The sequence below is a fragment of the Falco biarmicus genome, chromosome Z, assembly GCF_023638135.1.
Source record: "Falco biarmicus isolate bFalBia1 chromosome Z, bFalBia1.pri, whole genome shotgun sequence".
NCBI lineage: Eukaryota > Metazoa > Chordata > Aves > Falconiformes > Falconidae > Falco > Falco biarmicus.
Genome location: NC_079311.1, coordinates 50044480 through 50068912, shown reverse-complemented (window position 1 = coordinate 50068912; position 24433 = coordinate 50044480). Strand labels below are relative to the sequence as shown.

Sequence of the window (24433 nt, the reverse complement as noted above, 5' to 3'; positions counted from 1 at the left end):
AAATCATTCCATAAGTTTTAAAATAATTTTAATGCATTGGCAAAATGTCCTTGGAAAAGCATATAGCGTTTATTGAGAAATACTATGGCTTCAGTTATTTCAATGTCAAAGCAAGTTTTGATGTTTCATATTGCTACAAAGTGATGGAATTGGCCAGTATTTTAGAAGGTGAGTAGCTGAAGTTGCTACGTGCATTCTCTATAGCTCCTTGAAAAACAGTCTTTTCTACCCACGGCCCTGTTGAAAGAGCGGGCATGGACCTTGTAAAAACCAACCAAAAATATTTCTCAAAAATGACTAAGTGGTTACTGAGCGCCAAACTCACTCTGATGCCCTTTGCAAGCTTCTGGGGAAGTCTCACAGACTAGATGTTCATTTTAGTATCTGCTGAAATTAAAATTGCACCTTATTTCTGGAAATTGTGGGCTTTGCTTGTAACTTTAAGCAAATATTTGAGAAGAACATTGAGAATCATTGTATTGTTAATGGCCTTGATTATGTGTAAGCCTTGGAGGACTGTACAAACAAAGCATATGCATCATATATAGGTAGAATATGCTGCTTTAAACTACATATGAGTTTACAAAGCAGATTCATTGAAACAGGGTAAATTGTCCCTTTCTGTGAGTAGAAAATACATTTCAGCCTTCATACTCTCAGGTGCTGAGCTTGGTTGGTTGGTTTGGAGTGTTTTGCAAGATCAAATTAATATTTAATTTGTGAACTTACAACACGTGAAAAAACTTGTTGATTTAAATAGGTAGGGCAAAATTGTCAGTATTACAAAAAAAATTTCTATCTGAAAATGTGTTTTTTAAATTCAATTAGTATGTATAACCATAACCAAATCAGTAATGAGCTCAAGATGCATCAGGAAGGTTCATTAACATACTTAAACTTCTGTGTCACTTTGCCTGGAATTTTAAGTTCTTTTACCATCTGCCCTTTGTTCAACAGCTGTATTATTGCAGCTAAAATGTTTTCATCTGCACTACATTAGAATTATTTTTAACTTAAGGACTATAGATTGCTTTTGTCCTTGTGCTTAATGTAATATTATTGTCATATAATAAATACATTTGAAACCATAGGGTTTTTTTGTACTGAGAGGCTAAAATACTATGAATGCTAAAATCGCTTTTGTTAGGTACATCAACTAGAGAGAACATTCAAAGCTATTGAAGGGGAATTAAAGAAACAGAAAGAAGTAAATAAAGACTTACTGAAGGAGAAAAATTATTTGAAAGCCTCTTTAAAAGTGCAAAAGGAAGATGCAGACACAAGAGAAAGAGATCTGGAAACTCTACTTAAGAGGATTTGTGAAATAAAAAAAGACAAAGCAGAACTTCAGTTAGCTCTTGATGAGCAGGAAAAAGAAGCTGCATCTTTGAAGAGGCAAGTGGCAGAAGCTAACATGTTGAGAAATGAAAGTGAAGATTTGCTGAGTCAAGTGCAGGAGCTGAAGTCTTCGCTGGATGAAACCAAAGCAGTGGCAGCCTCTGGGCAATGTAATTGCAAGATAACAGGCACCAAGGTTAAATTAAAAACAGCCAAGAAAAAGAGCTCTTTGGGACATCATGGAGCTTTTCTCAAACAGTCCATCAAGGTTATGAGTAATGTATTTGAGAACTTCAGTAAGGACGGCTGGGAGGATGTAAGTGAAAGCAGGTACGGCTCTCATTAACTTAGCCCTGTAGAGGGGACACTGTGCATATGTAAAACACTAGCAAATGGAGATTGAATTTCAACTACTGTTGATTTGGTATTCAAAAAAAATACTGTCAGATCCTTTGAAATATCTTGGGAGGTCTTGTTCTGAGCTTATTGACTGAAATTTGCATGCAAAATTAGCCACAACTGCATGAGTATTTGAATAGGTGCCAGGAAACCCAAAAGAAGGCAATGCTTGATTTCTTCCAGTGATGCTATTTTCATGCAGTCATGAGGCTTGAAATTGACAGTTTGGCAGGTTGATTTAATTTGCTGGCCCTTTGCATATTCACCACTGACAGCTAAGGATTCCCAGGCAAGCCTACTAAGTCGGTTTAGTTATCTTGTGACATGCCGACCCGGGAGGAGAAACATTTTTTCCCCTTAATTTAGTTAGATAAATTTTGAATGACCCATTTCAGCTTGCTAGCAGATGTCTACAAGCTGTTTAACATCCTTTAAATTAAGAACCATCCACACTAATTATTTCATGTATGTTTTATGCACTGTCATTGTACTAACTTTAATTGAATGATGGTTAAAAATCAGTTCTTTAAAGGTAATTGTTACTGCATAGAGTCCCAGTCATGACTCACAAGGCCCTCAGAAAATTGCACTGGCAAGCTTCATAAATGTTTAGAATTTTTGCTTCTGCTTCTATTTGTCCACACGTACTTGAGAAGGCAGCAGTAAACCACTAGGTAAATGGGTGTCACACCTTTTCAATACTTTGTCCTAAGAGACATGCAAAGAAATTTCTCAAGCCCATGTTTACCCAAAATACAGAGAAGGTGACAAGACAGTGAGGTAAATGGAATTATCTTCATAAGCTTCTTGTTAGCTTTATATGTCATATGGAGCAGATCAACAGTGGCAAATGAAGCCCTTTTCCTGCTTCTCCCCATGCAAAACAAGGGGCTCCTGAACATGGTATCTTGAGAGAGAAAACAAATTAAGAACTATGTAATTGGTCAGTTGCTATCATTAATGTAAAGCTTGTTTGTTTTTCTGTTTAATACTGCAGATCTGATTTTACAGAAAACATATGTTTTTCTGTTGCAATTAGTGAGCTTTCTTTTTTAATCTACTGTGTTTTGCTTTTTAAGAACAAAATTGAGCAAACAAATTGTCATTGCAATTTTTAATTTGACATGAAGTGGAGAGTAATTGTAAGGCTTCAGTTGTCGCAGCTGGCCATAAATACAGCTTCCAATAATTGTACAAGTATCAGGTTAGAGGATTCTTGCTGTAGAATAGTGAACATTTTGGAAGGTGATGTTTCAAGGTGTGATTCTCAACAAGTTAGGGAAATACCTTCATTTAGTTCCCTCTTCTACATGTTAATAAATATTTTCTCTGAGTTTCTAGATTCAAGCCTTCCATTTTCTAAACAGAACATTCCTTGAAAGCATTCAAGTGAGGGAAACTCATATACAGTTAGAAATACCTCTGTGCTACTGCAGCACCTTTAAACCATTACTCTGATTTCTGTACTTATCAGTCGGTAAGACATACCAATGTGTCAGGACATGTTTTGGATAGTATAAACACGTTTCTGTATGAACTCTTCAATTAGTGGCCATTTCTCAGGGTAAGTAGCCTCCATCTCTAAACTGTTGATTTCTATGGTGGTGCAACTTAATTGGAACTCAGTTGTGCCACCTTAAGTGTCTTGGTTTAAGAAGTTACAAATCAAAATTACCTTCTGTTGAGGGATTCGTTCGCAAATCCAATTGCACAAATGGTTATTTCTATGTTATAGAAAATGACATATCCAAGACTTCATGTTTTAAGATGGACTTCACTAAATATCTGAAAAGAAATGATAGTTTGGGGCAAGGCAGTGAAAAACTGGAAATTAAGAGCACATTGAGTGCAAGTTAAGGGAAAAATTCAAAGTAGAATGGAAGTTTCAGGTCCAGTTTCTCTGTGTGACCATGAATTTCAGAAGGACTGCCAAGCTTGCAGAATTTAAAAGCACTCCAGAGGGGTGCTAGGCAGAGATTTCACTGCAGTGTGATTTTTGAGTTTGTCTCAGTTGACACTACAAATAAAGCTCAATTGAAACAAAATGTTATTGAGTGAAGTACTGTGCTTTTGTTTCTTTTGTTACCAAATGTGAAAGTGAAGGGAAGTAGAAACATAGTATGACTTTGTGAGCCATTCACAGACCAGAAGTACTCTCAGGTAGTTTTTCATGTCTGTCACTTTTGTTAGACGGTAAGAAAAGCTGTCCTTTAAGAAGCAGTTGAAGTCTCAGACCATGCATTGTGGAGTGAGATTCCATTTGAGAGAACAGAACCTGATAATTTCAGAGATTTCTTCTTCATCATATTTGTAAGCATCTGTTGAATAGATCAACTTAGTACTCTTTGGATTTTATATTACTCTTCTTTCTTGCATGTGTTATTTTTGATGTGATCAAGCATTGGCTGTTTGGAACTTTTTAACTTTTAGTTTTACTGCGTTCTGTTTTCCTGAATGTGCTGTTTTAGTGACTCTGAAATACCAACTTCTGAAAGTTTGGAAACAGTGATTATGAAGACAATGCAAAACATTGATCCACTGCCAGATAGAAGTAAACAACAGGGAAAAAAGCAAATACAACATGGTCAAAAGCACTGCAACATTGATCATTTACAAGGCAAAAACCAGCAGTGTAATAAAAAGGTGTGTAACAGAACTTGTTTTGTTCTCCTGTGCAGAGTGTTGAAGTTTAATTGTTCATATTATCACTGCTGTTCTCCTCTTAATTAATTTGACTCTTGTTGTAACCTGAAAAGAAAATCTGCTTCCAGATATTCAATGGATGGTTTCATTATAATTTAGAATATTTTCTGAACAATTAGCCTGCAAACGTATTTGCAGGGACTGTCAGGAGTGCAAAAGCTGATTAAAACGTGTAAAGCTGCTGTAAGCTAGTCCTGCTGTCTCACAGGCCAGACAAAGAATGCTGCAAACATCACATTAAATTATTTCTCAATCAGCAAAGCCATACAGAACAGGGCGACCTAACCCATAACAAGGAAACAGCAACATCCCCTCCTCCCCTCTAGCCAAATGGTGTGCTGATTAATCAAGCATGAACACCTCTCGGTTCATTTGGTGTGTGCAGAAGGAGTTGTCTCCATCTTAGAAAGATGCTTTTGGCTCTGCTCTGTCCAGGAGATTCTATCTAGAGGAAAGTTTGCTTTTAGCTTCTTCTTAGCCCATTTACATTCATTGTCTGGGATTTGAACCCCTCATCTCATTCCTAACATCTATATGCTGTTTTCTCACAGAAGAGGTCCAGCTGGTTGTTTCCCAGGTCTTTAGAGGCTCTGTACAATCTGTAACAGATGACTCATTTTTGGACTTTTGAACACTGTCTAATACTTTTTCCCATCTGCGTTTGGCCAAATAAATCACTTCATGGAATTTAAAACGCAAGCAGATATTGTTGTTTCTTAGTTCAAGAAACAGAATACTGAAACACTGAACAACTTGCCTCTGTTAGAAAACTAGTTTGAAATTCTGTTATATATGGTGATACAGTGAAGTTTGAAAACAGATTATATTTTCATAGTCTCTAAAATTTTAAAGCAAATACAAACTCTCTGGTCATGTTAAATATTCTTGATTGTGTGTTTCCATCAAAAGATCTATTTTTCTGGCAGAAAAGGTGAAAAAAAGGGAAATTCTTCTGCAACCATCTTTTGGTACAGAATACACAGTATGAGCAGGTGCACATGATGTATGTGAAAATCTGACAGAGTGTGCTACTCCTGTTATCTCCTGCTGCTCCTAAGTGAAGATATACAAGGCAGGGAATCCAGGAGGCTGTGGTCTCTCTTGCTTCATAGTGCAGGCACAGCCAGCCTCTCCTGTTTGCCTATATAGCATTTACTCTCTCTTTCTGGAAAAGGCCAACACAGGTATATTCTGATACACATACGTAACAGATTGGTGGACTGGGAGCCTACACGAGAAGCATCCCAAGAGCTCTAAGCAGGTATATATGCCTCATCAGGAGTCCCCTGTTGCAGGAAAAGCACCTGAAAACATGGTTTGTGAGTAGAGAAGATAGTATTGCAAAAAGGTTTAGTATTGACAATTGGGAGCACCAGTTTTAACACAAGTCTTAAATCCCTCCTGAGGTTTTAAGGCCAATCCAGCTGGGTCATGGTATTCTCATACAAAAAGAAGGTAGAGAAATCTCCCAAACCTGAGCTATGCCTGGGGTTGGAGAGGAGATCATTTATGACACAAGGACTTTCTCAGTTTTGCCTTTTGTGTTATAAATATGTAATACCCTGTGAAGTATCAGGAGAGTTACTGGCACTCTCTTACAACTCAAGTATTTATCAGAGCTGTGGTGCAGAGTGGAGATCTCCAGCTTTTCGTTGCAGGCATGGATTGTTTGCTCATCATCTGCCAACAGCTCCGTTCCCTGTAACATAATCACTATTGCAGACTAGCATTGATCATGCAATTACGTATCTTCAGTGAGTGTAAGATCCTCTGGACATACAGATAGGGACTTAGTACTGGTTTCCACTGTTGTCTTTGAGTCATGGAATAAAATAATTAAGAGACTACTCGAAGGAGACAGACCTACAAAAGCTTGATCTCCTTTGTTTTGCTTTCATTTTAGCCTGAAAAAGTGGCAGTTATATTTTTTTTTCTAGCCTATCCTGTTTCCCTGTCCTTTGGATTTTGTGGTGATTGTATAAACCTAGAATTCAAAAAAGCTATCCTGCAATGTCAGTAATTTCTTCAGTGCAGTTAATAGATAATCTGATGCTGTTTACTCTTTTAAATTCGATGAACAGCTATGTTAATTACGAATATTTCCAGAAACATGTGTGTTATCACATAGAAATCGCAAAATGAAGACTTTAAGAATTGGATTAATGTTGCAGAATTCCAGAACAAAAGCATTTCAAAACACACTGAGTATTTAAGAGCTAGGGAAACAGTATTTTGATTTTGGAGTAAGCCATGCTCCAGACATTATCATTTAACATACTGCAAGGAGCATTCTTCTTTAGCCTCTGCTTCCTTCATTGAACATTTGATACGTTCTGGCAATAGCTGATTTTTCAAATCAGGTATTTAAAAGGCATGCAGCTGACTTTTGTTAAACCCTGTACAAACACAGGAGTTGTATTTGCATGTTCATATATATTCATGCATTTTCCAGTTACAGCTCAGTGTCTAATCTGATCTTCATCCTTTTGAACTAGTAAGACTGTTACTCCTTTTTATTTTCATTTAAATAATCTTGATAATTAGGATATTGTAAGTTTTCAAGTAATACATAGCATCTTTTTTCCCTAAAAGTAAATGCATATCTAAAAAAATCAAATGTTCCAGAACCTATCAAAGTGTAGGCATTAACAGACACTTCATTTTTCTCTGGGATTCTTTGGAAAGGGTTGTGGTTTACCTATAACAGTTTGTTATTTCTTCTACATTTGGTGGGAAAGATAGAAGTTTGTACTCTTTGCTGGTTGATGTAAGACTGATTTTCAAATCAAAATTATTTAGAGTTTTGTGTATTATTTGAAGTAATTTTTGTTGTTTCAGTTCAGACTGCAAAACTTTGGAGTATTGTGGTTGCTGGCTTTGTACTTCTGTTTTTTATTTAACACCATTCACAGAATGAAGACACAGAGAGGTTGCATTCCAAAAGGAGAAAGATCTGCTGTCTTACAACATCTTATCCAACAATTCTAAGCAAAGGTAGGAATATCATATATTTTTGGCAGCTTCATAAGTAGGATTGACAAAGCATTCCTGCCTGATATTCCAAAACCTCTTGTATATTACATAAACCCACTTATATACTTTTGTAGGATTTGCTTGTTTAAATTTCCACAACCGTATTTTCAAAGATTTAGCTCATTATTTTAAGTTGAAATTGTCATATAAAAAGAGACCAGCAAACAGCATCTTTTCAATGCAGTTAAAATATACTCTCTTTCTACTAGGTCCTACCTATTGAATCTAATCAATGAAATAGGCTTTTCACTGCCTGTTGTTGTTTGTCCCATGTAGCCAACACAGCCAATGAAACAAAAGTAACTGTATTTTGTCTTAGACCTTAAAAAAAATATCTGTTAACAAGACAGTGGTAATACCAATCAGAAGTGAGACACATTTAACTTCCAAGTCCTTGTTGAGTTTGCAGCATTGGCACTTCAGAAAATTAATAACATAGAGAGAGCACTTACAGGTTAACTGAATTAATTTACCAGTTTGCTTCCTGAGAAATATTGTAGAGGCTAGAAAGAACATTGTTTTGAAGGGCCAAAGATAAATTAGAAATCATTTTATTTGCAACGATCTTTCAGTTTAATAACATGCTGTTTTATGTTTAGTGAACAGAACAAAAAGAAGAAATATCATTGTCCAGAAACCAGGCTACCGTGTTACTCTACTGCAGGAAAGAATCAAGTCATTGCAGCAGCAGATAGCTATTTTACAGAATGAAAAAAAGACAGCAGTGTCTTCTGTGAAGGGATTTAAAGAAACCAATGAAAAACTAACAGCTCAGCTACATTTGGCTGATCAGAGACTTCAAACTAGTAAACTGACCATAGAGGTAAAGTACTTTTCGTTACGGTGTCTTACAATGTTCAGCTTAATTCTGTTGTAATGCTGTGAAATTTTGATATCATTAATTCCTGTCTCTTAATATGTTTTGATCAAAATTATGAAATGTCATATACCAGCATGCTTTATATGAGATACTGAATCAATGTATAAAATATATTGAGGACTGATTTACTGTTGTATCAACCCAGTTCATTAATCCTTCTGAAAAAGAAGTGGTCTTCATGCTGACGTTTTACCTGCATTCAAGTGGGTGAGGGAAGTTTCACTTTTAGCCTGTGGGCTAAGAACTTGCCTGACTACCTGGTCAGTCCACGTGACCACCACCCGTTCCACTGTGAAGAACAGGCACTTCTGGAGAAACAGACTATCTGCACGGGCCCCAAGGGTGGAGCGATCAAGGCAACTGGAGTTTTCTTCTAAAGGGGGCTCAGACCAGTTCTGTATCTATTTAATCCCATCTCTTTGTCAAGGTGAAAAGCTAGAGAACAAGATTTATGAAAACAGAGACTTGTAAACTATTTGGTTAACAGCCCCAAAGATGCTAGCTTTCTTCTCTGCTTCAGTCTTCATTCCTACTTAATCCTTTCCCATACCATTACTCCTTTCTGGTTTTCCCCATTCTCATTTATATATATGTATTTTGTGTTAATCTATATGCAGCTCCTCAGCTGGAATTCTTTTCTATTCATACTGTAGTGATTGGCCTGCCCTTTATAGAGCTGAATCAACAAACACTTTTGCAGTAATTGTCTCCTGTTGGTCACACACACATCCTGCTTCCAGAATTATAGTGCTACAACAGATGGACTTGCTGGAAGGAGGCAGACATTAAAAAAGAAATCAAATCCCCTCCCCCTCAAACTTCTCTGCATTTCTGTCTTCACACAGAAGGCAGAAGCAGTATCAGGAGCAGCACTTTTCACTTTCTTAGGGCTGGGGAACTGCTAATTTCTAGAGGAGAGAAAACCTAATTTCTGTTACTCATTTTGCATAACTATATATATGTAATGAGTTGTTCAAAAATAGTTTCCAAGGTCATTGGAACCAATGGAGAACTGCCTATCTCACAAACAGTATCATAATGTAAAGTTTCATGGACAGTATAAACTTCACAGAGAGTTATATGTGTGATTTAGGTAAAATATTCTGCTTGCTCAGACATCTTCATGATTTGCCTTCCTAGAAGACTACACCTTAGGTGTCCATACAAGTGCAATGTGAGGAATAAAATAAAAAAGGCCATTATCAGGAAACTTTAAAAAAAAAAAAAGAAAAAAAAAGGCAGAATTCATGTCAAGATAAGTGCTGCTGTAATGTAAAAGACTGACTAGAAGTGATACAGCATTGTCTTTACACCAAACCAGTTTTATTTCACTCAGTGTTTCTGGAAAGTTTAAAAAAATTGGTCACTGGTCTATTTAAAGGGTGGTGCATTCTAAGCAAAAATAAATAAATGGTCTTGCAGTTACTCAAGGAAAAATCTTTATTAGGCATGCACATTTTTTTTCCTTCTCAGCAAACAATTCAAATTCCCTTTCTTACAACTAATTACTCTTCAGGTGCCATACTAGTGCTACCAAGTGGGAAATTTAAAGCAGAGGCTTGGGCTACTTGCCAAGTGAAAATTAAGGAGGTAAAGAACCTAAACCGTCACTGCAGGGTACATGCACATTTTAGAGAGAGAACCATGATTCAGACAGATCAAATGGTTGTAAAGCACACATTTGTGTGGGGGTTTTGTGTTTGTGTTTGTGGTTTTTTTTTTTTTATAAGAAATACTACCTAGAAGTGACGTTTTAAAATATTGCAAGGGAAATTACAATTTTTGGAAATAACTTTTTCACTAGCAAGAATACTTCTCAATGCTTCTGTTATTTTAGATTTTAGAATTTTCTTGAACACGTAGAAGGTAAAAAACAGGTGAACAAACCATGAAAGACTGAAAGATTGAGACAATCTCTGGCTTTAGGGAGACTTTTTAACGCTTCAGGAGTGTCAGAATGACTAATATATAAAAATAAGCTTCCATATATAATCATTAAGTTCTGAGTAATCTTATAATAACAGTGAACTGGTGATGCTGCCCTAAGGTAAGTATGGCATTGTAGCAACTGTAAACATTAACATCATGGCTTGGATGAGATGCCATGTTGCGTGAATTTAGCTAAGAAAATAAATCCATTAGTAGACAAGGGCAGAAGTTTTTGCAGTCAGTTCTTCATTATAATCCCCAAGGAATCTAGTGCTAGAAGGTCGACTCTAGTTTTAAGATGTAATGTTCCAGATGTTCATTTTGAGATAGATTTTACAGCTTGTACAGCCTAAGGACTGTCTAGCATCTCTTGATTTTCAGAATGTATCTACATGTGTGGTTTTGTGTATTTTTCTTGAAGATCCACACAGCCATGTATGTATGTATATATTTGTCTTTCTGCTTGTAGGAGTTCAGAATGCTGAAATACTTTCTTTTGTTTGGCCTTATAAACACTTAGCAGTAATGTAGATTTCTTGCTTTGTTTTGTTTCTGCAAAAGCAATTCTTTGCATATTTCTGAAAAAATGACTGCACATATGAGTCAAAGCTTGCATTCTCCAAGGGTTCACATTACCACTGAGTCAAGACTATCTGTAAAGAAGTACAGTAGTTCCATTTTGCTATGAAGTGTATAAAAATCACAGCTGGAGCTGGTACTTAAAGTAGAAGTGAAGGGATTTAGCATTTTCTTAGTTTCTTTGAGAAATGTCTGAAAGGTATTGTTGGAAAAATTCAGGAAATTTTTTTTCTAAGATTTATTCTGCCCCTCTATTCATTTTTATCACTGACTGCTTATAAGACAACTGTATTTATTGCATACAGCACAGTAATTATCATTAGTTTTATCCTGTAGGTATCATTCTCATTGCAAAAGTTCAAAGTATATTGAATAAGAAATAAAAATCTTAAGCAGGTGAAGTCATTAGTGCTTATCTTATTCATGTCAAGGCCACTCACAGGTCCACTGCTGAAAAGTACCACAGGATCTTTTACATCAGTTCTCCAGTGTTTCTCAGGTGATGTCACAGGAAAAGGTGCATTTTTTAATGGAATGCTGTAGACATTTGCAAAGTGCCTGTGTAAGTCTACCTCAGCAGGAAACCTGAATCTCAAAGAACGGTAACAAGTCAACCAGTCAAATGCTGACAGATCATTTGGAGAGAGTAATGTGAAAGGTTCAGATGCATTCCTGCAGATATATAACTATATTTTTGCTGAATTGGGAAGAAAAGTAGCTTGCTTCCCCCCCGCGCCCCCCCAAGAAGCCTCTGCTCATATTAGCCGTAACTCAGACTAGGATTTTTTTTCTGGTACATATTTTCTGAATTTATATGCACTGTAAATTACTGATTTAAGTGTTACTTACACAAAGATCTCACTTAGACTGGTTTTCATGAAGAGTGTTTTCAGTCATGTTTAAAGATGTATTGCTATTTACATAACAATTTTAGTATGACTGTGGTTTCCTTAAAGTAAATTTTAGGAATAAGCTTGAAATTATAAACTGAATGCTTTTTTAATTACCTTGCAGTAAGCTAAAACTGCTTTTGGAACTTCCTAATTTTTGTTGATTACAGCAAATGTGTAATTGTTTTGACAGTTTTTGGAGGCTTCCTATATAAACATTGTCCAGTTAGAAATTCTCTTAGACAATCAAGTTGTTTTCTCAAAACACTTTTACCGGTGTTCTGGTTTTATCTTTTTGACTCCTCTTTCATAGAAACACTTCAGAGCATTTGTGCTTTTTTTAATTAAGTTTATAAGAAAAGCTTCTGCAATCAGCGTCGTCTTTTCTAATTAAGTGGTGGGGTTTTTTTTCTACAGTAGCATGGAAAGGTATTTTTCATTATGTACATCAGGTAATACTAATCATACCTACAGAATATCTGACTGATAAAATTTTGTAAAAGGTTTTAGAAGAATTAAAATTTTGAAGACTTTAATTTAAGCCTAAATATGGTAGTGTTTACAGATAAATTGTGTAAGAGGTTTTACTACTACGTCAGCAGTATATGCAGGAATTATAACTTTCACATATAGAAGCAGGAAAAAAAAAAAGCTGCTGTAATGATCCCATATTTTAATAGGCAAAAAATAGTCTAATAAGAATAGAATTTGTTTCTGCTCTGTTCAACAGTGTCCCTTTCCATTCTTACAGGACACTTAAGTCTGGAAAATTTTACTTGTATCCATCTTAAAAATAAAATATAAAGCTAAATATACCCTATTCAACACTTTTGCCAATCTCCGTGCAAAATCATTTCTGCAGCCCTCCACCTTTGGCACAGAATGTAATGACACAATGAAAGAATTCTGTGAAGCTGTTTAGGAAAAGTTTGTTCCCAGAAACATCAGGAGAAATGTGATCTTCCCCCTCTCCTCCTTTAGAAGCATACAGGTTATCCTTTCCTAACTGCTTTGAATAAAAATAGTCTTGGTTAATTTGCCAAACTGTAATCTTTGGGCACAATACTAAAAAAGAAGTAAAGGCAGTTGCTCAAAAATACTTAAAAATCAAAGCAGCAAATTTGCTATACTAGTTTTTCTTAAAATACAGCAGAAGTGAAAAGGTAAACCAGAAGGGATAAAGGTATGATGAAGTAGGATATACAGCCTGACCTTTCCAGGGTTTGCAAATAGAGTCTAAGAGAGCAGAGGTTTATCTGGTAATTGAACTAAACTATGTGCCAGTATGAGAACTAAAGTCTTCTCAAAATTTGATTGGGTATAAATTCTGTGGTTTTTTCTTCTAAGGTCACACTGCTGTTATCGCCATGTATGCATGCCTTGAAGAGACCTCTTTGCAGGCACAGCGGGTAATTCAAAACTCAAAACACATCCTCAGTCTGTGTATTCTTGAAAGAAAGCCATTCTTCCTAGACTCACCACAGTGTTCCAAACCTGAACAGCAACATTATCTGTAGGTAGGAAAAATTGTCTGCAATGTAATTCAGACTTTTAATTTTATGACATTTAGGTTCAATTTCTGGACCCTACCTGTAGCTTTTGAAGGCTTTGAATTGACAGCATTGAGGAGAATAGGTTCTGCAGTATTGCAGTTTTATTAGAGCTTTGCTGAGCCTAATAAATTGGAAATTGGGCTGGGATGTCACACTTGAAAAGTCTGGAGACAGAGACAGACAATGCTATGTGACTCTGTGAGACTAGAATTCACCTCTTTCAAGTCCTAGTCCAAAATTCTGCTTGGAATGAAACATGATCAACTACTTAAATAAGTTTGTTCAAAGATTTTGGTTACTAAATGGGGAAATCCCTATTTAATTTTTCCTCTGGTAGTACTGATTCAGTGTTGCTGCTGATACAAAACAGTTCTCAAATTTCTGCTTTCTCCTCTGTCAGAGAACTTGACTTGGAAATAAATTGAGGAATTTCCAAATGGTAAACATGAAAATAACTGCCCTTTTAAAATGCATGTACTCAAAAAATTTATTTTTTTAATAGTTTGCCACATTGAAAACTTGCAGCTTCCTGAAATCAGTTCTGTTAACAGAACTACACTGTAAAATATATTTATCATGAAACTGTGTTGTCATTACAAAACAAAAATAAAGCAAAATACCTTTTACATTTCTATTGATCTCTGAAGAAAAATTACAGTAGACCTGTTGAATTATTGATGAACAACAGTTGAAGTACATTGTATGTAGGAAATGAGACTCATTCATAAATTAAAGAGAACAGTTGGCATGAACTAGAACTATGAGAGCTGTATTATACTGCTGTCAAAATGAAATATCTTAGAGACAGGTAAATTCTAGAAAAATACGTAGAAAAAACTGTGAGAACTACATGAAGTTCATAGAATATACTTGCAATCAACACGATTTAAATTGCTGTATCATTTAGAAATCCTACAAAGTATATTTCTATATTAAAAGAAAGAACCTGTATCACAAAAATTAGCATGTTCTTGTAATGTTACAAATAGAGATAGTACACATATCTATAAGCATATCTAATATATTTCTATCTGCTAGTACAATACAGTAATAGAATAGGCTTGTATGTAAATTACAGTAAACTCTGGAAGATACCATCCTGTAATTTTTACTTTATGGTTTTCATGTGATAGGTAGCTTATTTTTCTTCACATTCCCTGTGATTTGTTCAAACTTTCCTTGTGCATTGAATCTTACCTTATTATTTTACAGAAAATAAAACTGGGTTTGCAGTTTTTTCCCCAAAAATTTCCTGAATAAAGACACTGTTTGAAACCTGGAAAAGCTCAACAAATACTTTCGTAATAGGATTACCTTTTGTGCTCACAGGAATGTCTTCATTGAATGCAGTGTGATCTGCTCATTTATTTAAGCTATACTGGGTTCTTGAACCTTCTCTTCTACGTAAAGTTCTGTGGATAATACATGGTTTTGTTGCATAATATATTTTTACCAAAAATCTCACCCCAAAAGATTCACTGCTTTGGGAATAATTATTCATATGTAGACAAGAGGTAACATCTCAGCTCTGGCAGTCTGATTTTTCTCACAGATTGTCACAGAAAACTGGTTTGGGCTGCAACTGGGTGAGTGCTCTTAGGCTTGTTCAGTGGAGCGGGCCATGAATGACTCATTATTAGTAACTACCAGTATTAACTATGAAAGTGATGTACTAACCATTTTATGCATGTGCTTATTTCCACTGAATTCAATGAAAATTCAAGACCTCCTGGGTATGGTGGTAAAAATGTTATTAGTTCTAGTCTTGAATATATAGACCTCACTATGGTGAGAGATTCTTTTGTGTTTTGAACTTGCAGGGAAAAAATTGCAATAGAAGATGTAGCTGCATATTACCTTTAGTATTTTATGATTTAGTATTCTGATAGACTATGCAATAACACCTCTGTGTACCATTCTATATAGGTGTTACTAAAATGCAAGAAATAGATGTCTTGGGTTTCTATCAGCCATATATCCTACCCTGGAAGTTTGAATTCTCTCCCCAGTTGTTTGCAATTGTCTGTTTCAGGATGGATTTTTACCTAACAGTCTCTCTTGTCTGTCTTTACTGGCCTAGGTAAAGGTTTTCCTGATAATGTCCTTACTAAAAGTTTTCAAGAGTCATGAGAAATTTGGGACATACTTCCACATCCCTTTATATTGTGAATGTCGAGTGAGTTGATTCTTCAGCTTTCTCCTAATGCATCCTTTTACTTTACTTTCCTTGCCTTTGTTCCTGTCATAATCTGTTATATAGATTTCCCTCATTGCAAAGTTAGGGAACAGAAGAATGGTGGAGCCAGATGTTAGCAAGGTAGACACATGTGATAGGTGAATCAGGTTTGTTCCTTACTTGAGCGGCTGGATTTTGTAAGGAGTGGAAGGGGCAGAGTCATGGGATTACAAGAAAGGCTCTGTAACCTGAAAGTATCTAGAAGCCTTACAAGCACATCCACTCATTTTTGTTGTGTGCCCCTATGCAAGAGTGATTGCTTGTATTAAAATGTACTTAGGAGATTAAATTCCAAAAATTATCTTCATCATCATCAGTTTTACTTGGTATTGGGTTGGAGCTAAGCACTGACACATGGAACACAGTGTAGATTCAATGTGTCAATTCATGCCTTAAGGTTAAATTGGTGCATATAAGTACCACTTAATCATTTTCACTAGCTCAGAATCTCACGTACCATGAAATTAATTTTTCAGTTGATCCCTCACATGAATGATAAAATTATTTTTTTCCCCAAGATAATGGTTTACACCTTCCACATCTATTCTGTTTGGATATACTATGAAATATATGACAGTCTTTTTGCTGTTTGTTTTAGAGGTAAAATCTTTCAATCATTTTTTAAAAATTAGTGGCAACGTAAAAAATCCCAGCCAGTGCAAGAGGATATCTTCAGTCATTGACAGCTACTCTAAGCTTTCAATCATCCACCAGAGACTGATTGAGAAGTATAGATCATTATGACCTCACAGTGTTTTTAATGAGGAAATCATTACATCATAATGAAAACCAATACATTGCTCAAGTTCATGTTGAGCGAGGCTGAATGGCTGTCTCCTGGGAACCAGAGACTCTGAAGAAAAATGAGAGTCCTAGTAGGTAATGAGCTGAGCATGAACTCCCATTGCCATTGTGAAAAACACTAGTGCAGTCCTTGAATGTATAAACTGGGGGCCATACAGCAGCAGCAAAGGAGTACATTTTCTTCCACTTGGCATGATTTGATTGCTCTTAGAATACTCTTGTGTAGCTCTAATACCCAGAATCCAAGAAGGAGATTGATGGAAGTAAAAAGCATTTGACTTAGGAGAAAGATTTGAAAATACACCGTTCCAGAGAACAGTATGAGATTTTCAGAGAGTAGATTGAAGGGCAACTCAAGTTTAGATATCTAAGAAAAAGAAAGTCTTCAGTCTAGCAAAGGAAGATTGAAAAAAAATATTCAGGGCTGCAGAGCTGATACAAGATAGACTTATACCAGATATGTGGTCTTTAATTTTTATGTGACTGTAACCGACCATTGCCTATTGGAGTCAGAACTGCAGTGATATTGGACAATTAATCTTAAAGGGAAGAATTAGAGAATCAACTGCTTGTGGTTAGCAGTGGGCAGAGTCTGAAGGGAATAAAAAAATGCATGTTCTGTAGGAAGCATTAAAAAAAATAGAGATAGGAAGAGGGAGGATATGTTTAACAACATGAATTGAATTAAGGAAAAATTCAAACAGGAAGCTATGTTCTCAACTTCAGTAACACTGTTCATTTATCTGAAGAACTGATGGAAGAAATGTGCATCCTTCATAGAACACTGCTAGGCAACAGAGTTTTTGTGATGAAACCCAGCATTTAGTAGAGCTGTGGAGAAGAGATATAAACGTGGATGATAAATTTAAGAAAAGTCAAACCAGTATTTTATAAGGTTCTAACTGAAGCCAAGGTGGAGCGTTCTGATCATGTTCAAACATCAGGTTATAAAGGGGAGAAATTCCAAGGCAAAGGAAGAAGCCATGGCCACTCAAGACATTAAAATACAGAGTCATGGCACAGGGGAAAATGGACAATGAAACAAAGGAAGTAACATAAAGGAAATCCATGTTTCACAGTGTGCATACAACAGGAACATTAAGAGCAGGTTAGTCTTTAGCAGAAGAAATGCAGAGAAGTAACAATCACTTTTGTGGTATACTATACACAGAATTTAGGATTACATTGGTCTGGTACAGCCCTTTAGAATTGCTGCTGCAGACCTGTAAGAAGACTAAAGCTCTTTATTTTAGGTAATGCATAGCTTGGTAAGGAAAATTCAGAAAAGAAACAGATAAAAAAACATTTTTTAATACTTCCTTCATTTTTTTGTCTACCTGTAGGGCTGGGCATAAGGAAACTACCTTTTCAGTAAGGTAGTAGTGAAATATTTAAAGGAGAAAGCTTTTCGTTTTAATTGGGAGCATAGAGACAGATTAATCTTTTTTGAGTCAAAATCTTGATACAGGACTCAAGTAGAGATATTTTGTTAAAGGTTTGGCTTCCAAAGAATAAAAATATTTATTTTTCAAAGTATTGTTTGAAATAGAAAAATTGGCAGAGAAAAGAAAACTGAATTCACGAGAAACAAATGAAGGAAAGTAATTTTGATAGATAGTAATTTCAATTAAAAATCTACATGTAGTGCACTTAGTTGAAGATATAAATTTTATAAGTTCTGTGACTGAAAAATAAAGTTAAGGTAATCATGAGGAAAGCTAAGCAGCAGGAGACATAAATTTCAATTGTTGCCTTAGGAAAACCTACACTGAGTCCTGAAACTACAGGAGTTATATGATGATATACAGTCTCAAGACCTCTACTCTGAGTAGTTTCCCTGAAGAAAAGTTTTCTGATGTTCTATGTTTTTATGAACCTAATTTTGATAGGAAAGCATCACATATAGCTTAGAGTGTATTTTATTGCAGCCCACTGTCATATGTATTATTGTGTACAGTTCAAAAAGTACTTGCATTTTACAGTAAATTCCTCAAAAGATTATGAATATTGGATTGTCCTGACTGCTTCTATTTTTCTGTCAATAATTGCAAAATTTTAGTCTCATTTCCATTGTTCAGTTGCTGCTTTGTGATACTTGTTCTTTTCATAAAAAGGAGTTAAAAACTTCTCTATATATACAAATACGTGTTTTCTTATTTACATACATCCACCGTGTATCTTTAGACTCGTCTTTACACTGGCAGCTTTTGTAGTAGATATCCTGTGTAGGGTATTCAGTTTATATATGTCAGATCCTCAAGGGCCGTGGCTTTTGCCAGATGAAGCACTTTTGATTTTGAGGCTGATGAAACACAGTGCTATTATTGATCTGTGCATGACACAGCCTGTCTCTCTGCTGGCAGAGTGTAGCAACATTTATCCAGGAATTTGTGAAATGTCACTCGGATCATGTTCATAAGGTAAACTGTGCAAAAAACAGGATCCAAGCTGAGAATCCATGAGGAATTGGACGTGACTGTCTTATTCCATCATCTTATCTTCTGGGTCAGCCAAGTGTTATTTGTTAAAACAACGTCTGTGTTTTGTATGTTGAAGACAGTATGATTATCACTAGCAACACCCTGTATATTATAGTCATACTGTTGTTTTACTCAGTTTTTTAGGTCACTTGGGAGAACAATATTTTAAGTCACTGAAAGTGATCTAAACATTGCAAGTCTATAATTTCTCTTCTGTTTGTAACAAAATGATAGTTCCTGTACAGCACCAACCAGGAAACTCTGCTTATATTTTCTAAAAGAATTTTCACTTCTTGCTTCACTTTGCTTTTAGAGAAGTGTGGCAATACATGTTATTAAAATCTCAGTAAGCAGTTGTGGTCAGAAAGGGTGTGTGACTGTTTCTACACATAAACCTGCCAAAACACTCATATTTACATGTTTTGTTTCTTTCTAAATTATGATTGAAAAAGGCTGTGCATTTTTGTTAGTATCAAAGGCACGTCATGTAAAAAATAATGAAAACTAAGGTAAATAATAAAAAGAAAGGTTCCATATACTACATTATGTGCTTGTAAAGGGTCAACTTTTTTATAAATAATGTTTTTATAAGTTTTACATAAAGTTTTTTATAAGTAGTATTTCAGCAATAGACTCACTGTTATTAGCAAATGGATGTTGCACCTTCTCATTAAAAAAATGCTTAAAAGTGTAAACAAGACACAAAAAGCTGCAATTCTTAATTTTCGTTTTCTGTTTCTAAAACTGTTACGATATACAACAATAAAAATTTGAAAGTTAGCCATGAATGAAAAAAATATTGTGGTATTTGCCAACATTTTTTTATTTTAAACATTCAGATCTTTAGAAAAGTCTCTAGATCATTTGATTTAAAAATCATTTACTAGTTAGAGGGAAGAAGAAACTGGTTTTATTGAAGCTGAAGGTTTGCGTTTGGCTATCTTGGGATTTTTTCACAAGTGTAACGAGGATTTTATTTCTGTAAGAGACTTTCTGTAGTTTGAATCCCATAAGGCTAAATCAAGATTAAATGAAATATCACTTTTTACTTAATCTCTACTTTTTAAATTGTTTTTTACACGTTTGTACATAAAAATACATTAAGCCAGGAGGCAAAAAGTAGGTTTTACTCATGAAAATATTTTTGGATACATGATGCATATATTTTTACATGTTATCCCTCCCTTTACAAGACTTGACATATCACAAACGCATGAGTAGTGGAAAAAGCCAAAATTGCAGTTGGCTGGGTTTTGGGGTGGGTTTTTTTGGCTAGTAGATGTGTGTATTTACTTTGCAAAGGTCCGTAGATTGGACAAATACTGGCGTCCGTTTCTCAGGAACACGAAGATGGTATTTCATAGCATGAAGGCCACCTGCTTGTCAGGTCTACCACTCTTCATAGTAGAGCCATTGCCAGCTTGCCAGGCATTGTTTCTTTCAGAGAATTTTACAGAGGACATTTATTTTGCTACTTGGCAGTGTCAAAGCACTCTGTGAAATACTGCATCTTGTTTTGGGCACCATACATAACATACACATATTGGAACGAAGGAGCAGTAATTCTAAGTAGTTTTGAGCATGTTAACTGTGAGAAAAGATTAAAGGAGTGTAATTAATGAAACCTATAAAATAACAGATCAGTGGTAAGGGCAGAGGAGTGCAATAGCCACCTTGCAGTGCAAGTAAAGGGCTAGTGGTCAGTTTGTGCTTTCTTAAAGGAAGGAAGATTTAGTTTTTCAAGAAAGATGATTTAAATATAAGGCAAATTTTCACTCTGGAGGCACTGAAGAACTTCAGAAGGCTGCCAGGAGAATCTTCTCTATAGCTAGACCAAAATTTTCAGGAATACTTTACTTAGGCTCTTTTGCACATGTGCTGAATTTAATGTATTGACATCATTACCAGTCTTTCTCTTGTAGAAATATTTTTTTTGTCCTCATTCTCAAATGGAAAGACTTTTATTTTTTTGGTTTTTTGTTTGGGTTTTTTTGGGTTTTTTTTGTAGGTAACTAGCACAGGAGAAGTATTTTAATACTGAAGAGTTTGAACAGTGGGGCTAGCAGCTAGTCTTTGCAAACTTTTACTCCTTGGTTACCAAGTTCTCCTTTTCCTCCATGTGGCTTATTACTCTTTGGTTTCTGTTAAGGTGTATCAGTGATCTGAAAGCAGGACCATAAGAGCAGCTCCCACATATTGTCCTTGGGGGAGCAATATCAGAAAGAAACGTATTTGGTCCTAGAGTTCTTTTGAACTCCTCCTGATTTCAGAAGGGGAATGCTCTCCACCAGTTCAGCACTGTTAGGACTTCTGCAAAGCACCAGTTACCTGTGTTTGACCCTATTTTCTTACCCATCCCACATGGAGATTTCTTTGTCTAGTGTATTGCACAAAAGGAATTGGCGTTTTTGTTAGAGCTGGAATCTTACTTGAACTTTCTCATTCCCACAATCCCTTGTTTAAGCTTGTATGTTCAAAGTTAATGCTGGTGCTCTGTTGTCCTGGCTACTCCCTTTCACTACAGGAAGAAACTTCAAAAGACACATCTGTAGCCAGGAGTACAAACCAGAAGAGTACAGCCATCCTCATCGCTTTACCAAGGAAGATGCATAAACCTTCAGACTGCATTGATTTTCTGGGTTTTTTTGGTCTCTAGGTATAAAGGAATAGGAGTCAAGAGCTAAGGCATTTTCAACAACAGTAGAAAAGGAAAGTGTAACAAACTAAGACTACTTCTGAGACAAAATTGGTGTCTGGGAACTACACCTGAGATTCCTTTTTAAAAATGGTTGTCTGGGGTATTCCCTCCTTGAGATTGTCCTTAGTTTTCACTGCCTTAGACCCTGGTTGTTGCAGACAGTGAATATTGGCTTATAGGATTCTTTAGCATCCCTACAGAAGTCAGATACTATTACTGTCCTTGTAACCCAAGCAAAGAGTTTTTGTGGTTTTGAAGCCATGTTTGTTTGCCTGAAGTGCCTGGACCTCATGGACTCAGCCAGTGCTAGAGGAGGTAGAAGAATGTTTTACTTCCTTACTAATGCTTTGCACCATCTGATTTGCTCTCCTAAAGTTTCATTGCAAATGAGTCATAATATTGATGATAGTCATGATAAAGGGAAAGTATATTTCGTTTTCTACATTAGGCTGAAAACATGGCTTTTTCTTGTGACGGTCTCTTCAGCTATTTAATATGTAATAAGGAGTACTTTACGCTAAACTGTTCATTTATGCCTGTAAATTTAGCAAGGGTTCCAGTGATAACATAAATTACAAATTAAAGATAAGACTGTAGGGGTTCATTTACAAGAATCCAGGGATGAATTACTACTTTAACTTATATGCAATACACTGTAGTGGTAATTTTTAAATGCAATTCATGATTTTGAAAAACATCCCTGTTTTTGCATCCTCCACGATGTCTGTCATCAGCTTCCTCTTACCTCTCAGAAGTGGCTAGCAATATGCCTTTATTTTCTTACATAGAAAAGTAAATAATACATTAATATTTGTACATTATCACCTTTATGTGACTAGAAAAATTCATGGTGTTTTACCTTTTTTTTCCCCAATTCTTTGTTGTGTGTTGCATTTTTGTCCTGCTCTATGAGAACATAGAACTTTTCCAGTATTTAAATTTGTTAAAACAGTTTACACTTAAAATGTTTTGCTTTTGCACAGCTGTCTACATTAAAAAATAAAAACAGCTTCTAAGGACATTTTTTACAGCTTTTGTTGATATCTGAAGCAGTTACAAATGAGATGTTTAAATAATTCTATAAAATTAAATATAGAGCTATCTTTATAAATTTTGTTCCTTGAATAGTGCAGCCCCCTTCTGATATCTGATGTACATATTTTTTAGTAATTTTTATGTACAAATGCTTATATCACTTCCTCAAACCTTTGTGTCTTTTAGACATGTTTTCTGTAAATTGACAGCAAATTTAACAGCTGAAAAGTTGAGATTTAAGGAAAGAAAACCATATATATAGAGGAGGCCAGAATGTGGGAGGTGGAACATCTTTCCCTATAAGCACAGAATTCCTACCCACTTACATTTGAGATGCAAAAGTATTTAAATGGAAAATGGTTCGCTCTCTGAAACAGATGGAAACGAGGAGAGGTTAGATTAATATTTCACCATTCTTTCAGCTGTTTTGCTTGTTTCTTTCTTCTATATTCTTTTAAAAATATTTTTAATCTGTAAAGGTACAAAGCTGTATGCTTTGGAAATAAGCGGGTAAATCAAAAGAAAGTTTAAAAACAGTCTTTAAAATAGCGTTTTCATTTTGGTTTCTCTCTATTTTATGTGAGCTATACGGAAAACAGATGGAAGCATTATTAATTTTTTCCCCCAATGAGTTTTAGTGCAGCGTATTTGTATGTGTTATCTGAAACATATGAATACTTAGTATTGCTGCTGTTAAATTCGTAATGAGTTGTAGGGATTGTGAAATTCCCTGACTGGCTCTCATGCAAGTAGTTCATTTGCAGTGCTTAGATGTGTAAAGATTAAGCAGGGGGAATATGGCAAGCACTATCCCTGACCCTAGATGAAAAATTCAAATTTCTAGCTTTATGAGCTTGCTCCAACTCTCACGTTTGGTGAAAATCAGATAAATACTATGTAACCCTGCAAAAAATCTTGCAATAAAACCTGATCCTAACTATAAAAGATTGCATGGATTCCATGTCTTATATTGAAAATTCTCCAGGAAGTACAAAGATGTGGAAATCTTGGGGCAAATTTTATGCATCAGATGGAAGTCTCTGCTTGTGTGTAGCAATACTTAATGTGCACAGGCATGTTAGGTGTTGGAACTTGTATTTGTGTAAATAGCAATGGTGGGTACATGGGAACATTGGGCTTGGACTTCAGCCACATCTTGACAACTGGCTTGCTATAATACTCGTATATTTTCAAGTGGAACAAAGTGGTATGAAATTTGTCTGGTTATACTTTCATTTTTATTTTAATTTTAGTAAAACTTATTTTAATGTATGGTGTTGTGTCTGTGTAGATATTAATACTACAAAGAAATTTACGTATGCAAGATGAGGATAATATACTGTAATCTTAAGTTGTTTTTGTTTTTTTTTAAAGAAGTGCTAATTTTTAAAGTTCTTTAATTCTTATCCAGAAATTTTAAGGCCTTATAGGCAGATCCTGCACATCTGTATATACTGGCAGTTTGCATCACCTCATTGGAAACCCTGTCCCTACAAAAATTAAAGCACATAGTTGTGATAATATAATTGATCATATGAAACTACTTATATAAGTGATGTTACATACATAGTTAATAGTCCTTATATTCCTTTGAAATTTGCAAGAACAGATGGAGTGGTGCATCTGCTTCAGTATGAAGGCAAGATAGTGTTCTTAATATGTACAGAAATTAGGCATGGGATACAGCAATATTTACTCATACAGAGGCATGAAATGAAAGTGATAGAAAATGCAAGCTAAAAATAGAATTGCTGCAGGTCAACCCCCTTATCTTTGAATTGGTGTTATCACTATGCAGATGACATGATTCAGAAGCATTTTCATCATATTAAAAAATGTTACCTATATTATTACTAAGTTTTTTCCTATTCTGCAT

General features: G+C 35.4%; 1 protein-coding gene across 4 annotated transcripts in view; it reads left to right on the top strand.

The window, feature by feature from the left end:
• CNTLN (centlein) overlaps positions 1-24433 on the top strand; it is a 198085-nt gene that overhangs the window by 132274 nt on the left and 41378 nt on the right. For all 4 annotated transcript variants that reach the window (XM_056324792.1, XM_056324794.1, XM_056324791.1 and 1 more), the window contains 4 exons: positions 1148-1668; positions 4206-4380; positions 7353-7434; positions 8073-8296. In XM_056324792.1, the coding sequence (XP_056180767.1) occupies positions 1148-1668; positions 4206-4380; positions 7353-7434; positions 8073-8296 (1002 nt within the window). The remainder of the gene's footprint in view (positions 1-1147; positions 1669-4205; positions 4381-7352; positions 7435-8072; positions 8297-24433) is intronic.